This window comes from Halichondria panicea, chromosome 1, assembly GCF_963675165.1.
Source record: "Halichondria panicea chromosome 1, odHalPani1.1, whole genome shotgun sequence".
NCBI lineage: Eukaryota > Metazoa > Porifera > Demospongiae > Suberitida > Halichondriidae > Halichondria > Halichondria panicea.
Window position 1 is genome coordinate 3975518 of NC_087377.1, and position 16225 is coordinate 3991742.

The 16225-nt window shown below is 39.2% G+C and overlaps 4 protein-coding genes and 1 long non-coding RNA gene across 7 annotated transcripts; 3 read left to right on the forward strand and 2 right to left on the reverse strand.

Moving 5' to 3' along the window:
• The first annotated feature begins 246 nt into the window (after positions 1–246).
• Positions 247–3999, forward strand: LOC135335996 (uncharacterized). Of its 3 annotated transcripts, XM_064531756.1 has the most exons (11): positions 247–443; positions 531–814; positions 909–1066; positions 1135–1269; positions 1320–1430; positions 1478–1699; positions 1761–1868; positions 1919–2038; positions 2140–2266; positions 2455–2693; positions 3861–3999. In XM_064531756.1, the coding sequence occupies exons 1-10, from the start codon at positions 398–400 to the stop codon at positions 2668–2670; spliced, it is 1527 nt and encodes a 508-aa protein (XP_064387826.1). In that variant the 5' UTR covers positions 247–397; the 3' UTR covers positions 2671–2693; positions 3861–3999. The 3 variants fall into 3 exon arrangements, with proteins under 3 accessions (XP_064387826.1, XP_064387818.1, XP_064387836.1); XM_064531748.1 differs by lacking the exon at positions 3861–3999 and having other exon boundaries at positions 248–443; positions 2455–3501; XM_064531766.1 differs by lacking the exon at positions 3861–3999 and having other exon boundaries at positions 251–443; positions 531–802; positions 2455–3485.
• LOC135335905 (uncharacterized) lies at positions 3900–8376 on the forward strand. The gene is made up of 10 exons (XM_064531593.1): positions 3900–4042; positions 4201–4493; positions 4600–4754; positions 4812–4946; positions 4999–5109; positions 7033–7254; positions 7318–7428; positions 7485–7604; positions 7661–7787; positions 7967–8376. The coding sequence occupies exons 1-10, from the start codon at positions 3994–3996 to the stop codon at positions 8183–8185; spliced, it is 1542 nt and encodes a 513-aa protein (XP_064387663.1). The 5' UTR covers positions 3900–3993; the 3' UTR covers positions 8186–8376.
• LOC135337581 (uncharacterized) lies at positions 5604–6669 on the reverse strand. Its single transcript, XR_010395190.1, has 2 exons — positions 6218–6669; positions 5604–5813 (listed from the first exon to the last, which is right to left on the reverse strand). It is a non-coding gene; the product is annotated as an uncharacterized LOC135337581 (long non-coding RNA).
• Positions 8377–8733: 357 nt separating the features above from the next.
• Positions 8734–15882, forward strand: LOC135337016 (kinesin-like protein KIF3A). Its single transcript, XM_064532914.1, has 10 exons — positions 8734–8992; positions 9549–9648; positions 10038–10195; positions 10904–11001; positions 11640–11726; positions 11943–12035; positions 12342–12503; positions 15177–15303; positions 15591–15666; positions 15820–15882. The coding sequence occupies exons 1-6, from the start codon at positions 8970–8972 to the stop codon at positions 11966–11968; spliced, it is 492 nt and encodes a 163-aa protein (XP_064388984.1). The 5' UTR covers positions 8734–8969; the 3' UTR covers positions 11969–12035; positions 12342–12503; positions 15177–15303; positions 15591–15666; positions 15820–15882.
• On the reverse strand, positions 12550–14824 carry LOC135335487 (uncharacterized). Its single transcript, XM_064531004.1, has one exon. It carries the CDS (start codon positions 14776–14778, stop codon positions 12691–12693), a length of 2088 nt encoding a protein of 695 aa, XP_064387074.1. The 5' UTR covers positions 14779–14824; the 3' UTR covers positions 12550–12690.
• Positions 15883–16225: the final 343 nt, after the last annotated feature.

Sequence of the window (16225 nt, forward strand, 5' to 3'; positions counted from 1 at the left end):
TTGTAGCTGAATTGTTGTGGCTAGTATAAAGTAGTGATCAAGTGAGTCATTTGAGTGTCAATGAGTGACGCATAACTGCACTATATATATATATATAATTATATACGATCATAATGCTTGTAGCTATGGCCTATATCATATTATCATCAGGAGTACAGACTATTTAGAAATGTGCTGTATAGTAATACCAAGGGCGTACGATCTTGGTAATACTATAATTATATCCAATGAATTTATGGTATGCAGTGCACTTATCCATCTGTGGGAGTCAACCCTCAATTAAATGCATGAGTGATCCATGCAGCTATAGATGCTTTATAGAGCTATTGATGAGTGCATATGTCGATATTTCTAACAAAGTCAGTATCATTCAAGCTTTAGTTGATCTATAGACTAAATGGCTAGCAGTCAAGGAAACTGGAGAGCTGGCAATGATCATAATGGTTGGTAAATAGATGTTTAGATAGCTTGCATGTCGCTTCTAGCTCTGTCAGCAAAATTAATACAACCGTTCATTTTGTTACACACAGGGAAGCCACATATGAAGTCAAAACCTGTGTTGAGAGATCTGTTGCAGGATCTTGAATCCTTCGTTAACTGGCAACTGCTCATAGAGAAACTTGAAAGCATAGAAGGAAATTTCCAGCACAATATTGATCGACAAAAGCTTGAGGCCTTTGACAAGTGGTTGAGGAGGAAACCTGATGCTTGCTGGAAGGATGTCATTGATGTTCTGTATGAAATGGAGGAGATCACTCTGGCTAGTAGACTTGCTAAGAAGTATGCCTGGGAAGATCCAAGGGTACGAAAAAATGTAACTGCCACCTAACTTAATATAGATTAGTCTGATTCTACATTACTAGAATCTATATACACATGCATGCATTATGCTATTGTCCTGTATGCAGGTTTTCGTAAACTGGGGCTCATTAAGTGCCTCAAACGTTGCTCGCATCACTGCCACAAGAATAGGTGATATACCACATCGGAGATTTCTTCCTCAACTTGCTCCTGGACTAGAATACTACACCTTAGAAGATGAATCAGTACAACCAATGAATGAAAGGTAAGTTATTAGTCCATGATAAAGTATTGCATTGCAATCTATACACCCCCACACATGCACACATGCAGATCAGCAGCAGTAAGGACAGAGCAATTGTCACGTCGCTTACAGACTGATCCACGCCCCTACAGTCTGGCTGATTTTTTTAAGAGCATTGAAAATAGTAACAGTAAGGGCAACTTCAAAGTTGGACTTGAAGCAAGGTAAAGGTGCCATTGTAACACTGATCCATGCAAAAAGAAACTTTTCACAGGTTTGGACATTTGTACTGGAAACTGGAACCAACATGTGTACTTCCCGCTAATTCAACTAGCCAGGAATGGATCAGATCCAAGTTGCTCAAAAAACGGGCATTTACCTCTGAGTAAGATAAAATGGCATGTAACTTTTAGTTATGATCACTTTACCCAGAGTGGAAGAAGCTGATGTTGAGCAATTGTTTGTGGAGAGAGAACAGCTTGGGAAAGAGGTCACTAAAATATCTGTGACGTTTGTAGTAGATGGTCAAGATGACGAGATCTATTCAGCTGCCATTTCTGCTAATGAAAAGGGTAACGAATTTCGCCTGGATGCTGTGTACAGAAAACAACCGCTTGAAAAGAGAGCAAGATTAAGCATTGCTTTACCAGGACGGTAAGTATATTTATCACATTAACACCGAGTGTCCATTTTCTCTCCTCTTTCTTCTCTTTAGGAAGTATGACTTGAGAATATCTGACTGTTCCGAATGTATGCTGACGGAGCACCAAAACAGTAATCCATATCAGATGGCCCTAACCATTTCTAAGGCATTATGCAGACTGTGAGTTGCATGATGTTCTGTTCATGCATAAATGAATAAATTATCCGCAGTCCTGATAAAAGACTTCGTGTCATTCTCCGTGGATCATCTCCAAATAATGAGAGTTCTTGGAAAGTCAAGTACATTCGACAGCGTGTGCAAAGGCAGTACAAATGGAAACCAGAGAAAAGGTATAATAGTCTAAAGTCCATATTCTTGTGTGTTCTTTGTTATGCTGTGTGATACCGTGCATTTTTACTTTTAATGTGTTCATCATCAACGGATGTGATAGGTGGATTTTGGCCCGGTACGATGTTGATGTGCTTGACTATGAAAAAAATCAAGCTGTTGTCGACATTGCCCCACTAAATAAAGGAGTAGACATATTGGAGTTTGACTACTCAAGAAAAGAAGTCGAGGTGTGTCAAGAATGTGTGTGCACTTGGTAGTGTAAATAATTTATACTGGTAAGCAAATAAGATACAATTGATGTGTAACCATGTACAGTAAGTCCTGATCGTATTAGTATACTTAGACATGTAATTACCACAGTAGCATTATTCATGACTGCTACAAAGCTAATACCGGCAGTATTTTAACTTTACAGTTTTGGGGTCAAAATATATACCCAAGTAATGTCAGTGACACTCATCCCTCACGAGACAAGTACTACTACATGGAAGGGATTGAGGGAGTGGGACTGCCTGGGGGGGAACTCAGGGAGCCGTACAATTGGACCACTGAGGAACTGTTGAGAGATTTCGAGGAGTTTCTGGGAGATGCATTCAAGATTGCTCACATCCTCAATGGATCTCCTTACTAACTATATGTCATATAAAGTGCATGGTGATGAACTAGTCAGCGCTATAGTCAGTAGAGCTTAAATAATACCATTACCATAATAGTCAGTTCTGTATAGTGATCTAGTGATGTGCGCAGAATCAAGTGGCTATTCATTTCAATCCCCATTCAAATTTACCTATTCTTTTTATAGCCTAAATATGTAGGTCTAAGACATAAAGAGGTATATGTATTTTTGTTCATGAGATCAATCTAGCTCTGATGCATGTATAGTGCTCATTGAAAAAGTATTACAACAGCTCTGTGCTTTTGCAAGATTTATAATAGACTTTAGCTGATCAGAGGTGTAGACCTAGTGTCACATGACTGCATTCTTTTTTATATAACCCATTTTTTCTTGCCGGCATTTAGTACCTATACTGAAAGCAAAAACTAGAAATTACTATATACCAATGATAAGAACATGCACGTATTATATGCTTAAAAATGTACAGTACCAGCATGCATGCAGTATAGGTGTAGTCAAGAGTAGATAAGAGTAAGAGTGTTGAACTGCTGTAGTAATCGTGGAACCGCATTTGCCTTGACATGCGTCATCACTGTCGTCACTATTCAATTAAAATGAGTGCTGTTAAGTAAACTGTGGTCTGTGGTTTGTAGCACTGAACTGTGCAATCGCAGCATGTGGTTTCTGGGAAGTGTTGCTAACATAACTAATCAGTACTGATTACTATCAAGTGATGACACAGGAGCAGGAAATTGCTGTTACTAGCAGTTCAACACTCTTACTCTTAGGCCACTCCAAGTGATACTCTGGTTTCTGGTCCACCGCCCGCATCAGATTTTATTCTTGGATTCTATCTCATTATTGGATTTCTATCTCATTATTTCTACTACGCATGCGCAGAATGGTCCATGTGGGTACGAAATAGTGTGATAATGATATTCATTTGCAAAATAATGAGTTCATAAGGTGAAATTGATAATGACATAATGAGAAAAACCGCCCGCCCGCATGTAATTAGAAAAACTTCAGGACCAGAAACCAGAGTGTCACTTGGAGTGGCCTTATCTACTCTTGGTGTAGTGTATTGTGATCCCATTTTATTGTGCTTGTGGATACTGAGTGGTTTCATGTACTTGTGCAAATGCTTACATATTTCATGCTATCTATAGTCTGCCCACCTGGTCACAGAGTACTCCTGATTTCAGGGCTTGTTGTTATTCATGCACTCCTGGATGGAATGTAAGGACACGCCCACACAAAGCCAGTCATCAGCTCCACCCACACTTCTGTTGAAGCCAAATAAACATTGTAAACAAAACGCTAGCTGATCAGAATCTGATGGCTAGCTATCAGCGCGTAACAAGAGCTGTCAGCAACGATCATGAAGGTTTGTATTATTATAACATTAACTTTGTGTATTCCGTGGGCTTCTATATAAATTATCATAGCCTATACCTGATTACACTGAGCTATGAGCCTATACTATAATAACTAAAAGCCTATACTATATAACTAAAAGCCTATAGATGAACAATTTATCCACAGTGAAGCCACATATGAAGTCAAGGCCTTTGCTAAAAGATATGTTGAAGGAACTTGACTCTGTTGTCACCTGGCAACTGCTCATGATCAATTTGGGAGTGAAGAAGTCTGAAAATGATAAGATGGAGAAAAATTTCCAGGGGGATATTGATCGACAAAAACAGGAGGCCTTTGACAAGTGGTTGAGGATGAAACCTGATGCTTGCTGGAAGGATGTCATTGATGCTTTGTATGAAATGGAGGAGATCAGTCTGGCTAGTAGTCTTGCTAGGAAATACGACTGGAAAGATCCGAGAGTGTGTTATTATTTACTGCCACATGATGCATTCATTATCATAACGTAAATACATTAGGCTATCCTATTAGCTGTATGTATAATAATATAATTATATTGGCATGCAGGTATCTGTAAACTCAAGCTTCTTGAGTGCCTCTTATGCTCTTATCACTGCCAAGAAAATTGGTGATATACCATGTCGAAAATTTCTTCCTAAACCTGCTCCTGGACTAGAATATTACACTTTAGGAGACAAATCAGTACCAAAAATTGATGAAAGGTATTACTCCATGCATGGTGTTGTACTGCATTTATATAACCACCACTTCACATACAGATCAGCAGCAGTGAGGACAAAGCGATTCTCACATATCTTACAAACTGTTCCATATCCCTACAGTCTGGCCGATTTCTTTAGGAGCATTGAAGAAAGTAACAGTAAGGGAGACTTCAAAGTTGGACTTGAAGCAAGGTGCATAACCTATATAATATCTAACCTCACGCAAAAGTGACTTTTTTTAAAGGTTTGGATCATTGTACTGGAAGCTGAACCCAGAGACAATACTTCCCCCATACTCAACTAACCAGGATTGGATCAAATCTAAATTGCTCCGAAAAACGTCTTTCAACCCTCAGTAAGTTATATAATTATATAGGTTAACCTGAGGCGCGTGGGCAGCCACGGGTTATCGTAAGTAGTCCCATTAGTTATGCCTCGAGGCATAACTATAATACTTTTTCACAGCGCAGCTTGCAACACTCGTTTTAGTCATAGATAGAAGAAGGAAAGGGATTGGAAACGCAATAGAAATCCTGTACTATAGGCTAGTTGCGTCATGTGACAGGAAATGCCATATTTAACCCCTAACGCACCATAATTTAACTGGTTCCACATGGAATTTGATGGAAACAAAAAAAGAACAAACAATCAAAGATCAACACAAGAGGCAATTATGTATATGGATACGGATAGTATATCAAATTTGTATTTCATGTTGAAGAAGAAGAGAAGAAGTTGACTGCCAGAGAGACGGTCCAGACTCCCTGAAAGCTTCTGGGAGCCTTCTAGAGCTTTGTGATTTCTACGATAAACACACCATGGATAGAAGACACCAATCATGACACTATGATTATACAACAATTGTATCATTTATGTGTGACATTGAACAATGCTTATACTACGTACTTAGCACATGTATGTTGGTAAAGATTGATCTGGATATAGCTATATCTACTACAGAAATGCTCAATTTATCACAAGTTCTCCTTGGCTTGACTTGAAAGGACCACTTCTATCTTTGTCTAGCATTCCATATTCCCTCTTCAGGTTCCCCATGTCCTGTGTTTGAACTGCTGATAATAAGTTTGTATCGTAATACACAGTACTAATAATAATGGGCATAACATAAAATAATCCACAATAATTGTATAAAACCACAATTGTAAAACAAGTGATTGAGCCTTCATAAATAAGTGTATAGCTGTCTAACCGTGCTATTCCCATTCTACTGTTAATAACGTATGCTACTGTAAAACTATAGTGCTATTGCTCATCGCTGGATAAGGTAAGAGGAACGGAAACATGCTGCTATATTTTGTTCTGTTTGTACCATATGTTTGCTAATGTACCTAGGAAAACTCTACAAAGTAGCTATTCCCATTCTATACATTATAGGCTTTCTCCTCATACTAAATACAGCCTATTACGCAAACCAGGGGTGATGATATAGGAACAAAACTTACAATATAGCAGAAATCCAAGAGAAAACTCCTTGTAACTCAGTAGCTAGAAGTCTGTAGATAGTCTACTATGGCTCTGCATAGCCCTGTGGGTGTTGACTACCCAATACATTGCTGGAGTTTCTCATAAAACGATCAACTGTTCAGACAGTGAGCGAGTTACCAGCTTTCCAGTAGCTGAACAAGCGCAACTAGCCTCTAAAATCATGTTATGACGTCACACGTACAATTGATAGAGCATCATGTGATGCATTTCCAATCCCTTTCCTTCTTCTATCTATGTTTTAATAGTGGCAGATTTTGATTAAAGCGCTATACGTTGTCGAAAAACAACGAGCAACACCATGCACTATCAAGACTTGCACATTGGCCACCATAGAGCTAGCTATATATTATATACACGGCGTTAATTCAAAGCATTTTATTACACATGAGCACTATTAACTGTAATGGGAAAAGACTCTATTGCCTTCTTTGCTGCATGCATGGCTATATAATTATACTGTGCCTACTCCGTCCCACTGCATGCATGTCAGCCTGCATGTGTGTCTTACTTTTAACACGTGCACTCCATACCTCTTTAATTGCTGCATGTGATCTTCTACTTGCATGTCAAGTGTATAACATTATAGGCTTCTTTGCTGAATCTGCTCTATAGTGTATTATACGATCATAAAAATTATAATTTATATGCACTGCCGTTTTCAAAACTTTGTCATAGCGTTCAAATTGTGCCATGTTCGTATATACATGCTACTGATTTTGTAAATCTGCTGAGGATTTAGTAATTCGAGTGCTCTAGTTTTTACTTTATACAGAGTAGAAGAAGCTGATGTTGAGAAACTATTCGTTGGCAGAAAGTTGCTTGGGAACGAAGTCACTAGAATGAACTTGAGCTTTGTAGTGGAGGGCCAAGATGAAGGGACCTACATGGCTGTCATTGCATCATATGCAAATGGTGATGTTTTTTATCTGGATGCTGTGTACAGAAAAACGGACATTGACAAGAAAGCAAGATTAAATATTGCTTTACCGGGATGGTAAGTATAAATTAATCGTAAAACATTGGAACCTCTTTTTTCACTCTGTTTCTTTCTCTTCAGGAAGTATGACTTGAGGATATCTGAATGTACCGAATGTATCTTGTTGGCTGAGCATGAGAACAGTAAACCATATAAGAATGCTCAAACCATTACTAGATCTTTATGCAGACTGTAAGTTGCCTATATAGAAACACGTTGATCATCTGATTAACAATAAATTGACACAGTCTCGATAGAAGACTTCGTGTCATTCTCCGTGGATCATCTACAAATAATGAGAGCTCTTGGAAAGTCAAGTACATTAGACAGCGTGTGCAAAAGCAGTACGAATGGAAACCAGAGAAAAAGTAAATCTATATATTAAGTGGACATTATTACTATTAATGTGCGTGTACACATGCAGGTGGATTCTGGCACTGTATGATGTCGATGTCTTTGACTATGACACAAATCAGGCTGTTGTCGACACTGCTCCACTGAATGAAGGAGTGGAAATATTGGAGTTTGACTACTCAAGAAAAGAAGTAGAGGTTGTTTGAATTGTATGCACGTACATAAGCTTATATATAGTACTTATACTATTGCAGCTTGTGTAGTTGGTGTATAATATACATGCCATGCAGCCATGGAAATTTTAGACGCACAAGTGATGAATAATTTACCATTACATGAATAATACGATATAGCTATATACTTATATTTTTGACAGCTTTGGGCTCAGAAAATATTTCCAAGAAATGTTGACGACACCCACCCCTCACGAGACAAGTACTACTACATGGAAGGGATTGAGGGAGTGCGACTGCCTGGGGGGGAACTGAGGGAGCCATACAATTGGACCACTGAGGAACTGTTGAGAGATTTCGAGGAGTTTCTGGGAGATGCATTCAAGATTGCTCACATCCTTGATGGATCGTCACCTTACTGAACTATAAAACTGTATGTGTCAATGTTTAGTTAATTGTTATGCTATGAGAGTGTAACTGTTACTCTTTTACTCTTTTAGCTGTTAGGCCTTTGTATATATATATAGATTATTTATGCTTTGCTATAATTATTCTTTTATTCTCTCGAAAAACAGCTATATATCTATAGCCTATAATTATTATTCTTTTATTATCTCAGTGTTATTCCTCAGTTTTAACCATACCTGCATGAGTAACAGTTGCATGCATATAGGTATAATTATATATGCATGTGGTGCGTTTGGAATGAGGGATGAATTTCTCTATCAATGGTTAAGAGTGCAATATGGCATCAGTAAACAGCACCATATAATGTACCGTGCTGTTTTGGAATGAGGGATGAAACATTAATTAAAGCTGCATGCATACATGCATGTACAAGCTGCACTACTAGCTTCCACTGTATGTATATGTAACATTTTATAGTATGTTCTGTGCTTTAACGGTATACCATTGAGACTATAATTATATACAACAGGAGACTGCATGCATGCAACTCCATGCATGTACAACTGGAAATGCTGTGGAGGAGCAACTGCCTGCTTTGGAAGCTAGCTGCTCTTAATGCAGAGCTGAATTTACTGGAAGTAAAAATTAGGCTGATTGTGTTTTTTCAGGGAGGGGAATCAGTTGGCCATGCATGAAGCTCTAACTTTCTATAGCAGAAGAAAAATTTTTGCAAAACGTATGGACACATGACATCTTGCTGAGATTATTTTGGAGCTTGGAGAAGTTGTTTGGCTGATCATGACCAAGTGTGTACAGAACTGGTGAGTGATTCACAACATTATGATTATACTCACTCTGATTGATGTATTGCAATCATAATTATTTGTAGCTGATAGTGATCCAGTGTACGCACCCATACCATGACTGGTTGCTGTTGGAGACTAAACGGTAGACATGACATTGATATTTATCAGCTATATGCTACAACTGAGTTCCCTGCATATGTTGCATATTGGGATAACAGTTAACTGTGTCTGCATGGTTAATGTTGAGCAGAGGAGAGCAGCTTGTATCAATCTAGGCTTATTTGACACAGGAGAGGCCAACAAATTTATATATATGATCGAGACCACTTTTCGTATCCATAGCAGACCGATGCATACGTTCTTGATAGTTTTTCGCTTGTTTCTTATGAAAATGACATGTCTATAGCTAGCTTGTCATGGTATAGCGTGTATAGACACATAAAACACTTGTACCTGCATGTACATGCACCATACTGTCACAGTGTGTAGATCTCTAGTTTAAGGTTTGAAAAAGGATATAGCAGCTAGGTTGTCTGCATGCAGTGAGCCCCGCCCTCCCAAAAACATTTAGGTCTTCTGGTCGGAAGGATGCTGCTAAAGGGGACAACTTTAGAGTGGCTGTTAGAGTGAGGCCGCGCATAGCTAGAGAGATCAAGGGCAATGCCGGAGAGGTGAGTTTCTAGTGAGCTGAGAGACAAACAATTCAGTGCCATTTCAATAAATTCTATAGTGCTGGTCTGCATATCTGGCTACATGTAGAGTAATAGGCTGTCCTTAGCATATATTTACTGCTCCACTGTGGCCCTGGAAAACGTTGACTATAGTACGTTGTATGGAGATAGTGGGAAAGAGTGGGCGGATAGTAGGGAAGAAAGGGGAGACAGTGGGCAAGGGATATTGGAAAGAAATGGAAAAGGGCTGCGGATAGTGGGGAAGAGGGGGGGATATAGTGACAAAGAAAGAGGTAGAGTGTCTAACCAGTTGCTATAGCCATATTATAGTTAATTGTTGGCCATTGACATAATGCCATCACTAAGTATCACTTTCCCTCCCCATGCAGTGTGTCCTAGTGAGCCCTGAGGGAAATGCAGTGACTGTTAATAAGCCAGAGTCGAGAAGGAGACAGTCACAAATTGGAATCGATGATTTCAGAGAACTAGTTCGATCGGACACGAACAACACCCACAATTTCTTCTACGATATCGTCTTCTCCCCTAAGTGAGTTTATTTGTAATTGGCTTTACTACTTGAGTGGAGTTAATGCTATCAACATTGCCAGAGCCGTAGCCAGGGGGGATGCTAGGGGTGCATGCTCGAACTCCCAACCAGCCTGAGTCAAGTATACAAATCACAAAGAAATGTATCTGATTATCCAGCTGCATGGGCACCTCTTCTCTTCCAGATCTTGCTGCAGTTAGGCTGTTAGCTAGCTAGTATATAGGTATGGAATACGATTCAGTCTCTATAAACTGTGGCTTAAATCTATAAACTAGTTCTCTTTTGTGATTGTGGCCAGCTTTTCTCTTTTCTATGCAAATAAAGATTCAGCTACGCCTAACTTGGCAGATAAGTTAATTATAGTGTCGTTAAAATAAGAGGTGTGGCGTCCGGTTAACTAAATTCGGTGCTGCACGACTAAAAATCGGGCACTTTGCGCCCTCTTTCATTTATGATATCACCCCTTTCTCCAAAATCCTGGCTATGCCCCTGAGTGCCCTTATAGTTCAACTCAATTAAGCTTCTTAGTTTATAGGCACGGAGTGAGCTTTTAAATACAAAGCCTTTGTTGCTATTTTGTCCGGCTAATGTTCTAGATAGCCATTTAGCGTACAGTTTTTATATAGAAATGTACATGCATGCAGTCAATTATGTTAACATCTATCTCAGAATTTCCCTTATCAGTTGTGTTTTATTTTCTCTTCTCAGTTCAACACAAGACCAGATATTTGGTGTGTGTGCTATGGAGATTGTTGAGAGTGTTCTACAAGGTTACAATGGCAGCCTGATTGCTAGTGGACAAACAGGTTAGTAGTGGAGTCCATGCATGTATAGCCACTAGCAATTCCTATGGCAGGTAAACAAATAAAACTTTAATCGTATATTCATTGAGAGCATTTGACTGTCAATAATGTATGATGTTCATTAGAAGCAGTTGTTTCTAGAATGTACACACAAGGAAATCAGTTCCAACCAGCCAATTTCATGAGCTCGAGTTTATTAAGCTCGTTAGGAAAAATGAAAGAGGGGTTTCAAACTAACAAGCGCGCAGCGTGAGTAGTGAAAGTCATGCGCAGCGCGAACATTTTTGGGGTTACGCCCACTTCTGGTCACACGGTGTACAGTAAGACTATAGGGAAAATCCCATTCTTATAGCCAGGGGAAGTCCCATAATAAGTAGCTAGCCTAGGCTAACCATGCATTGACTTTGATAACTCTTTTGGCAGTTGATACGTCAAAACAACAGGTACAATCATTGAATCAAATTACAATAGCTACAAAAACTGCTAGCTGGTAGCTGTAGTTAAGCCATAATAGCTAGACTGAAAGGGGGGATCCGTGGCACCCTGATCTCCCCCTGGATTCGCCACTGCATTGACTTTTGGTTCCAATCTTGCGAGTATAATTATAATTATAACCTGTCTTCCCCCCCCCACTCACACAGAATCTGGTAAGACCTTCACCATAGAGGGAGGTCATGAGGAGATGACTAGAGGAATCATCCCAAGAGCTACTAAACTCATCTTTAAACGTATCCACAAGTAAACCTATAATATAGCCTGTCTATAGCTAGCTAGCTGTCAGTAGAAGTAGGTCACCTATATATAAGATCTACAGATTTTGTACTGTTTTTCAGGTAACTTTTAAGAAGTTTTTTTGTAGTATTGCATGCAGGCCATCTTTTGTGCAGTATAATTACATCGCAAATGTATTAGGCTATGACTATCTTAACACTGAGTACATGCAGACATTGAGAACTATATATCCCAGTAAAAAGGACAGGTTTCTAGTGAGGACTTCGTATATGGAGATCTACAATGAGAGGCTGTTGGACCTCATGGTATACACGTCTGTTTGTGATTGTGTCACTATACATACGATTGTACTTATACAGCTACTATTCTCTACATGTATGTGCACGAATGGTTGCTTTCTCGAGTTCATTTCGATATTACAATGTGTACGTGTACAGTATGATTATCAGCTAGTAGTATAATACTACTGAGTCCCTATATATGGTGTATACATGCACGTACACACATGCACGTCACCCCTATACTTGCTTTCTTGAGCTTTAAACTATTTATTCAGCTGAACACAAAAGGTTTATTTGAAGTTACAATTCATCCACCGTCCCTCTCTACAGGCATCCCAGTCGTGACAATCTTCGTATTCATGAGGATGGTGTGGGCAGAGTTTTTGTGGATAATCTATCAGAGCACGTTGTGAGGAACACGGCTGGTATATCATGTCACTACTGAGAGAGGGGGCTAGACTCCAAACCACCGCTACTACCAAGATGAACAAGGTGAAACCTATATATAGCTACACATTATTATCTTGAGCTATAGTCTTAATCGATTCCAAAATCAATAAAAACATAACATTAAAATCTGATTGTGATGTACAAAGTTTGAAGTGTCCATGTGTTAGCTACAGTATAGTCAAAGCAATTAACTAACTAATTAATGGTTCTTATAACACAGTACAAAAACTCATGTGCTTTTGCCACATATTTTATCATGCATATCACATAAAAATAATAGTGGTGTGACAATAATTGTAAATATAATAAGGATAATAAATAGCACCACTGTTATGATAATAAAGAGCGAAACAATTGCTACAACAATCACATAAATGTTGGCAATGGCTGTGTATATACTAGCTCCTAATATAAATACACCCCATTCAAAAGAAAGCGCTTCGAACTGAAAGAAGCTTTGAAGAAAAAACGACTCTTCAAAGCTGTATATACCACAAACCAAGAATGTGACAAGAAATGTAGTGTAGACGATGCAGATAATAGCCACAACCGGACTCTTAAAAGGAAGGCGAAGCTTTTTACACACATTCACGTTGTGCAAATTGTCAACTTTTTTAGCCAATAGGCGTTCTGGTATTTTTTTTTCTGATTTGACTGCCGATGAAACTAATGCCATAAGTATAGGGAACTCTTGAGTCCAATATTTCGTCATCACAAAATAATTCAAATAGCCAAACAAAGGTAAGAAGCTCATCACAGCTATCATATACCACAGTCGCGGGCTAACATACACACCCATGTGATCATTGCTTGGAATTCCTGTTTCGTTGGTTGGATTAACCATGGCATTTAAACGGTAAAAAATATCTATTCCGTTGGGAATTTCTGTTCCGCTGGTTGGATTGACCCCAGGCCGATTCAGATGATCGTAACGAATGCGGCCTGAAATGATCACAAGCATAAAAACTTGGGTCACCATTTGAAACATGACGTAGATAAGGAAAAAAGAAGCATACGTAATAACTATTGATTTGTACTTTCTAGAATTCTGATCATCCTGAATGTGTTTGAAGTGTTTCTTGAGTCTCATTATAGCAGCTATTATCATGTACAGTCGTGTCAGAAAAACAGTTACAATAAATATTATTGAATCTACTGCTAACAGCACAAGTCCGATTATACTAGCCACCGTTCCAACGTTTCCATCAGTTATGCTAACCTCAAAGAAGTTGCATATCAAAAGTGGAAACAATATAATCTCGGTAATAATCAATCTAAACATATCAAAAGGATGCTTCTTATTTTCATTTGTTTTTTGGCAACTGTTGTAGAAGACCATCAAGCTATCGATAATCACTAGCACTGTGGAGAATATGGAAAGAGCCAGATGGAAAATATTGAATGCTTCGTTATTTCCTGCCACAAAAACAGCGATAGAAAATCCCAAGTTTACTATTGCAAAAATTAGCTGTAAAATTACCCAGGTCCTTCGAAGTGCATCACCTAGTAGTGAGAAAAGGATATTCTTCACTTCCTTACCTCCCAAATGAGAGGCTTCTTTCAACGTTTTATCTGAAATAAGCTGCCTTTGATGAAAAAGGTTTCCGATCTTAATCGTGCATGAACAATCATACGATGCACAGCAACAGTCTATACATTTCTCAAAACAGGAATCCTCCTCCACCTTAACATCACATTCGACTTCTTCTACTCTCGCTTCGATTGCTAGTGGTTGTTCTCTAACTGCATGGCCAACGACAGTAATCTCTTCAACTACAGTTTCTATACGTGTCACATGCATTGTAAACTGCCCTTGAGTAGCTGGGCCCAAACCTGCTGTGTTATGCTCTGGTGCAGATATGTGACCTTGCACCATTTGAACTGATTCTTTCCTAGCAGTAAAAGCAAATGCGTTTGCGCTAGGTGCACTAGGATTTTGAGGTTGTTTTACATTGTGTTGTGCAGCTGAGTACGCTATAGGAGGAGCTTGCTGCGAATGTGAGTGATGATAATTTGCTGCATAAGGCACCATTTTCTGACTATTTTCAAAGGATGGGTTAGTCGCATGTGGCAAACTGTTACTTTGGATACAAGCATCTCTGTCATAGTTACTCTTATATGGAAATGATGGTTGCGTGCAGCTTACTTGTTGTGTTTGGGCAGGTACCGCTTGGTTGGGTGGTCGTAGCGACTGTTTCCGGGGTGGTACTGGTGGTTGTTGTGGAACAGCATGGCCGTCTGGTCTCAGTGAACAGTCTTCCGAATTTGTCGAATACTGCACCTCATTGTAATTTGGTGGAAGATTATCGTAAGCCATTGCTCTTGGTGTAAAACTTGATACTGTAGAAATGTGTTCCTTTCAAAAAATGAGACCCACTTTATTTATATTTTCATGGTTTATCACAGCTTTTCTTGGTACCTGATTCGAATTGAAAGCTAATTTTCTTACCATGCACTTATTGTTTGTGTTGTGATATTTTACAAACTGTCAGTTGGGATCTAGTTTGTTTGTCAGAAGCTACATAAACCTTCACAACGGATACACGTGTTGTTTCATCCCTTGTTTACATCAACTGTTGAATTTCTATTTGCCTCACACTTACAATAATTCAATTTGCTTATTGCATTGCTTTCTTAACTGCTCTGGTACAATTGCTCTATATTCACAGTTCATAACAATTAATTTATTCTTCTTAATTCTTCTTGTTATTGCAGGAGAGAAGTCGTAGTCATGCAGTGTTCACGATCATAGTGGAGCATGCAGAGCACCAGGCCGACTCCGGGGGTAGCGTGGTTACTATATCTGGAAACTAAGACTGGTCGATCTAGCCGGATCAGAGAGGTATGTGTGAGAAGGGGAAGGGGGGTTGACAGTGTTCAGCTGCGCAATATAGATCTTGGAAACATATAATTTCGTGGATATAAATGGTTCACCGTTGTATATAAAGATTATAAGTAAGAAGAAGACAGCCATTGTAAAAGTTTGTTAGGTGGTAAAGTATACAGTCAATTATAATGGTGCAAGCTGAATTCATAGAGTGGCAAGGTACATAGTGTTATACTATAGCTGTAAGGGCTACACCAGGAGTAAGATCTAGCTGCTGATACTATAATTACTGCCATCACAAGGTTGAACATAGATGCTCAGAGCAAGCAGCAAGAAGAAACTAAGAATATCAACGTCTCACTCCACACATTCGGGAAGGTGAGCGTGCAGTTTGAATAGGAGCTTTCTACTGTAACTGGTCTTTACATCCATTATAATCATGCATGCATCCCCACTAATTTTAAGCACCTCCCACACACACACACACTCACATTTATCCCGGCCCCAATCCCCATTCACACATCCTTACAGGTCGTTACTGCCCTCACGACTCCCGGTGTTGAGTATGTCCCGTACAGAGACTCTAAACTCACACGAATACTGCAAGACTGCCTCGGGGGTAACTGTAAAACAACGCTCATTTCCACGGTAACTGCATCTTCGTCGTGCTATATGGAGTCTATGAACACACTCAAATTTGCAAAGAGGTAATCTCTCCCAACACTGTGCATGCATGCATAGCCTTCCTATTTCTTCGTGTGTGGTACAAATATATGCATGCATGCATGTGTCTATATCCCCATCACTTTGTTACTTGTGATTATATACAGATTCCACTGTGCACATGCAAACAGTGCATTTGGTGCCTAGGGGGCCTTTGTACAGTAGATCATCTCTACAAGTAAATGTCGATTCCATGCTCATTTTAGCAATGATA

Coding starts and splice junctions, on each gene's coding strand:
- LOC135335996 (XM_064531756.1), top strand. CDS start 398: ATGGCTAGCAGTCAAGGAAACTGGAGAGCTGGCAATGATCATAATG. Junction 1,869..1,918: donor TCTAAGGCATTATGCAGACT/GTGAGTTGCATG, acceptor AATTATCCGCAG/TCCTGATAAAAGACTTCGTG. Junction 2,267..2,454: donor ACTCAAGAAAAGAAGTCGAG/GTGTGTCAAGAA, acceptor TTAACTTTACAG/TTTTGGGGTCAAAATATATA.
- LOC135335905 (XM_064531593.1), top strand. CDS start 3,994: ATGGCTAGCTATCAGCGCGTAACAAGAGCTGTCAGCAACGATCATGAA. Junction 4,494..4,599: donor ACGACTGGAAAGATCCGAGA/GTGTGTTATTAT, acceptor ATTGGCATGCAG/GTATCTGTAAACTCAAGCTT. Junction 7,605..7,660: donor GAATGGAAACCAGAGAAAAA/GTAAATCTATAT, acceptor GTACACATGCAG/GTGGATTCTGGCACTGTATG.
- LOC135337016 (XM_064532914.1), top strand. CDS start 8,970: ATGACCAAGTGTGTACAGAACTG. Junction 8,993..9,548: donor ACCAAGTGTGTACAGAACTG/GTGAGTGATTCA, acceptor AAAAACATTTAG/GTCTTCTGGTCGGAAGGATG. Junction 10,196..10,903: donor GATATCGTCTTCTCCCCTAA/GTGAGTTTATTT, acceptor TTCTCTTCTCAG/TTCAACACAAGACCAGATAT.
- LOC135335487 (XM_064531004.1), bottom strand. CDS start 14,778: ATGGCTTACGATAATCTTCCACCAAATTACAATGAGGTGCAGTATTCG.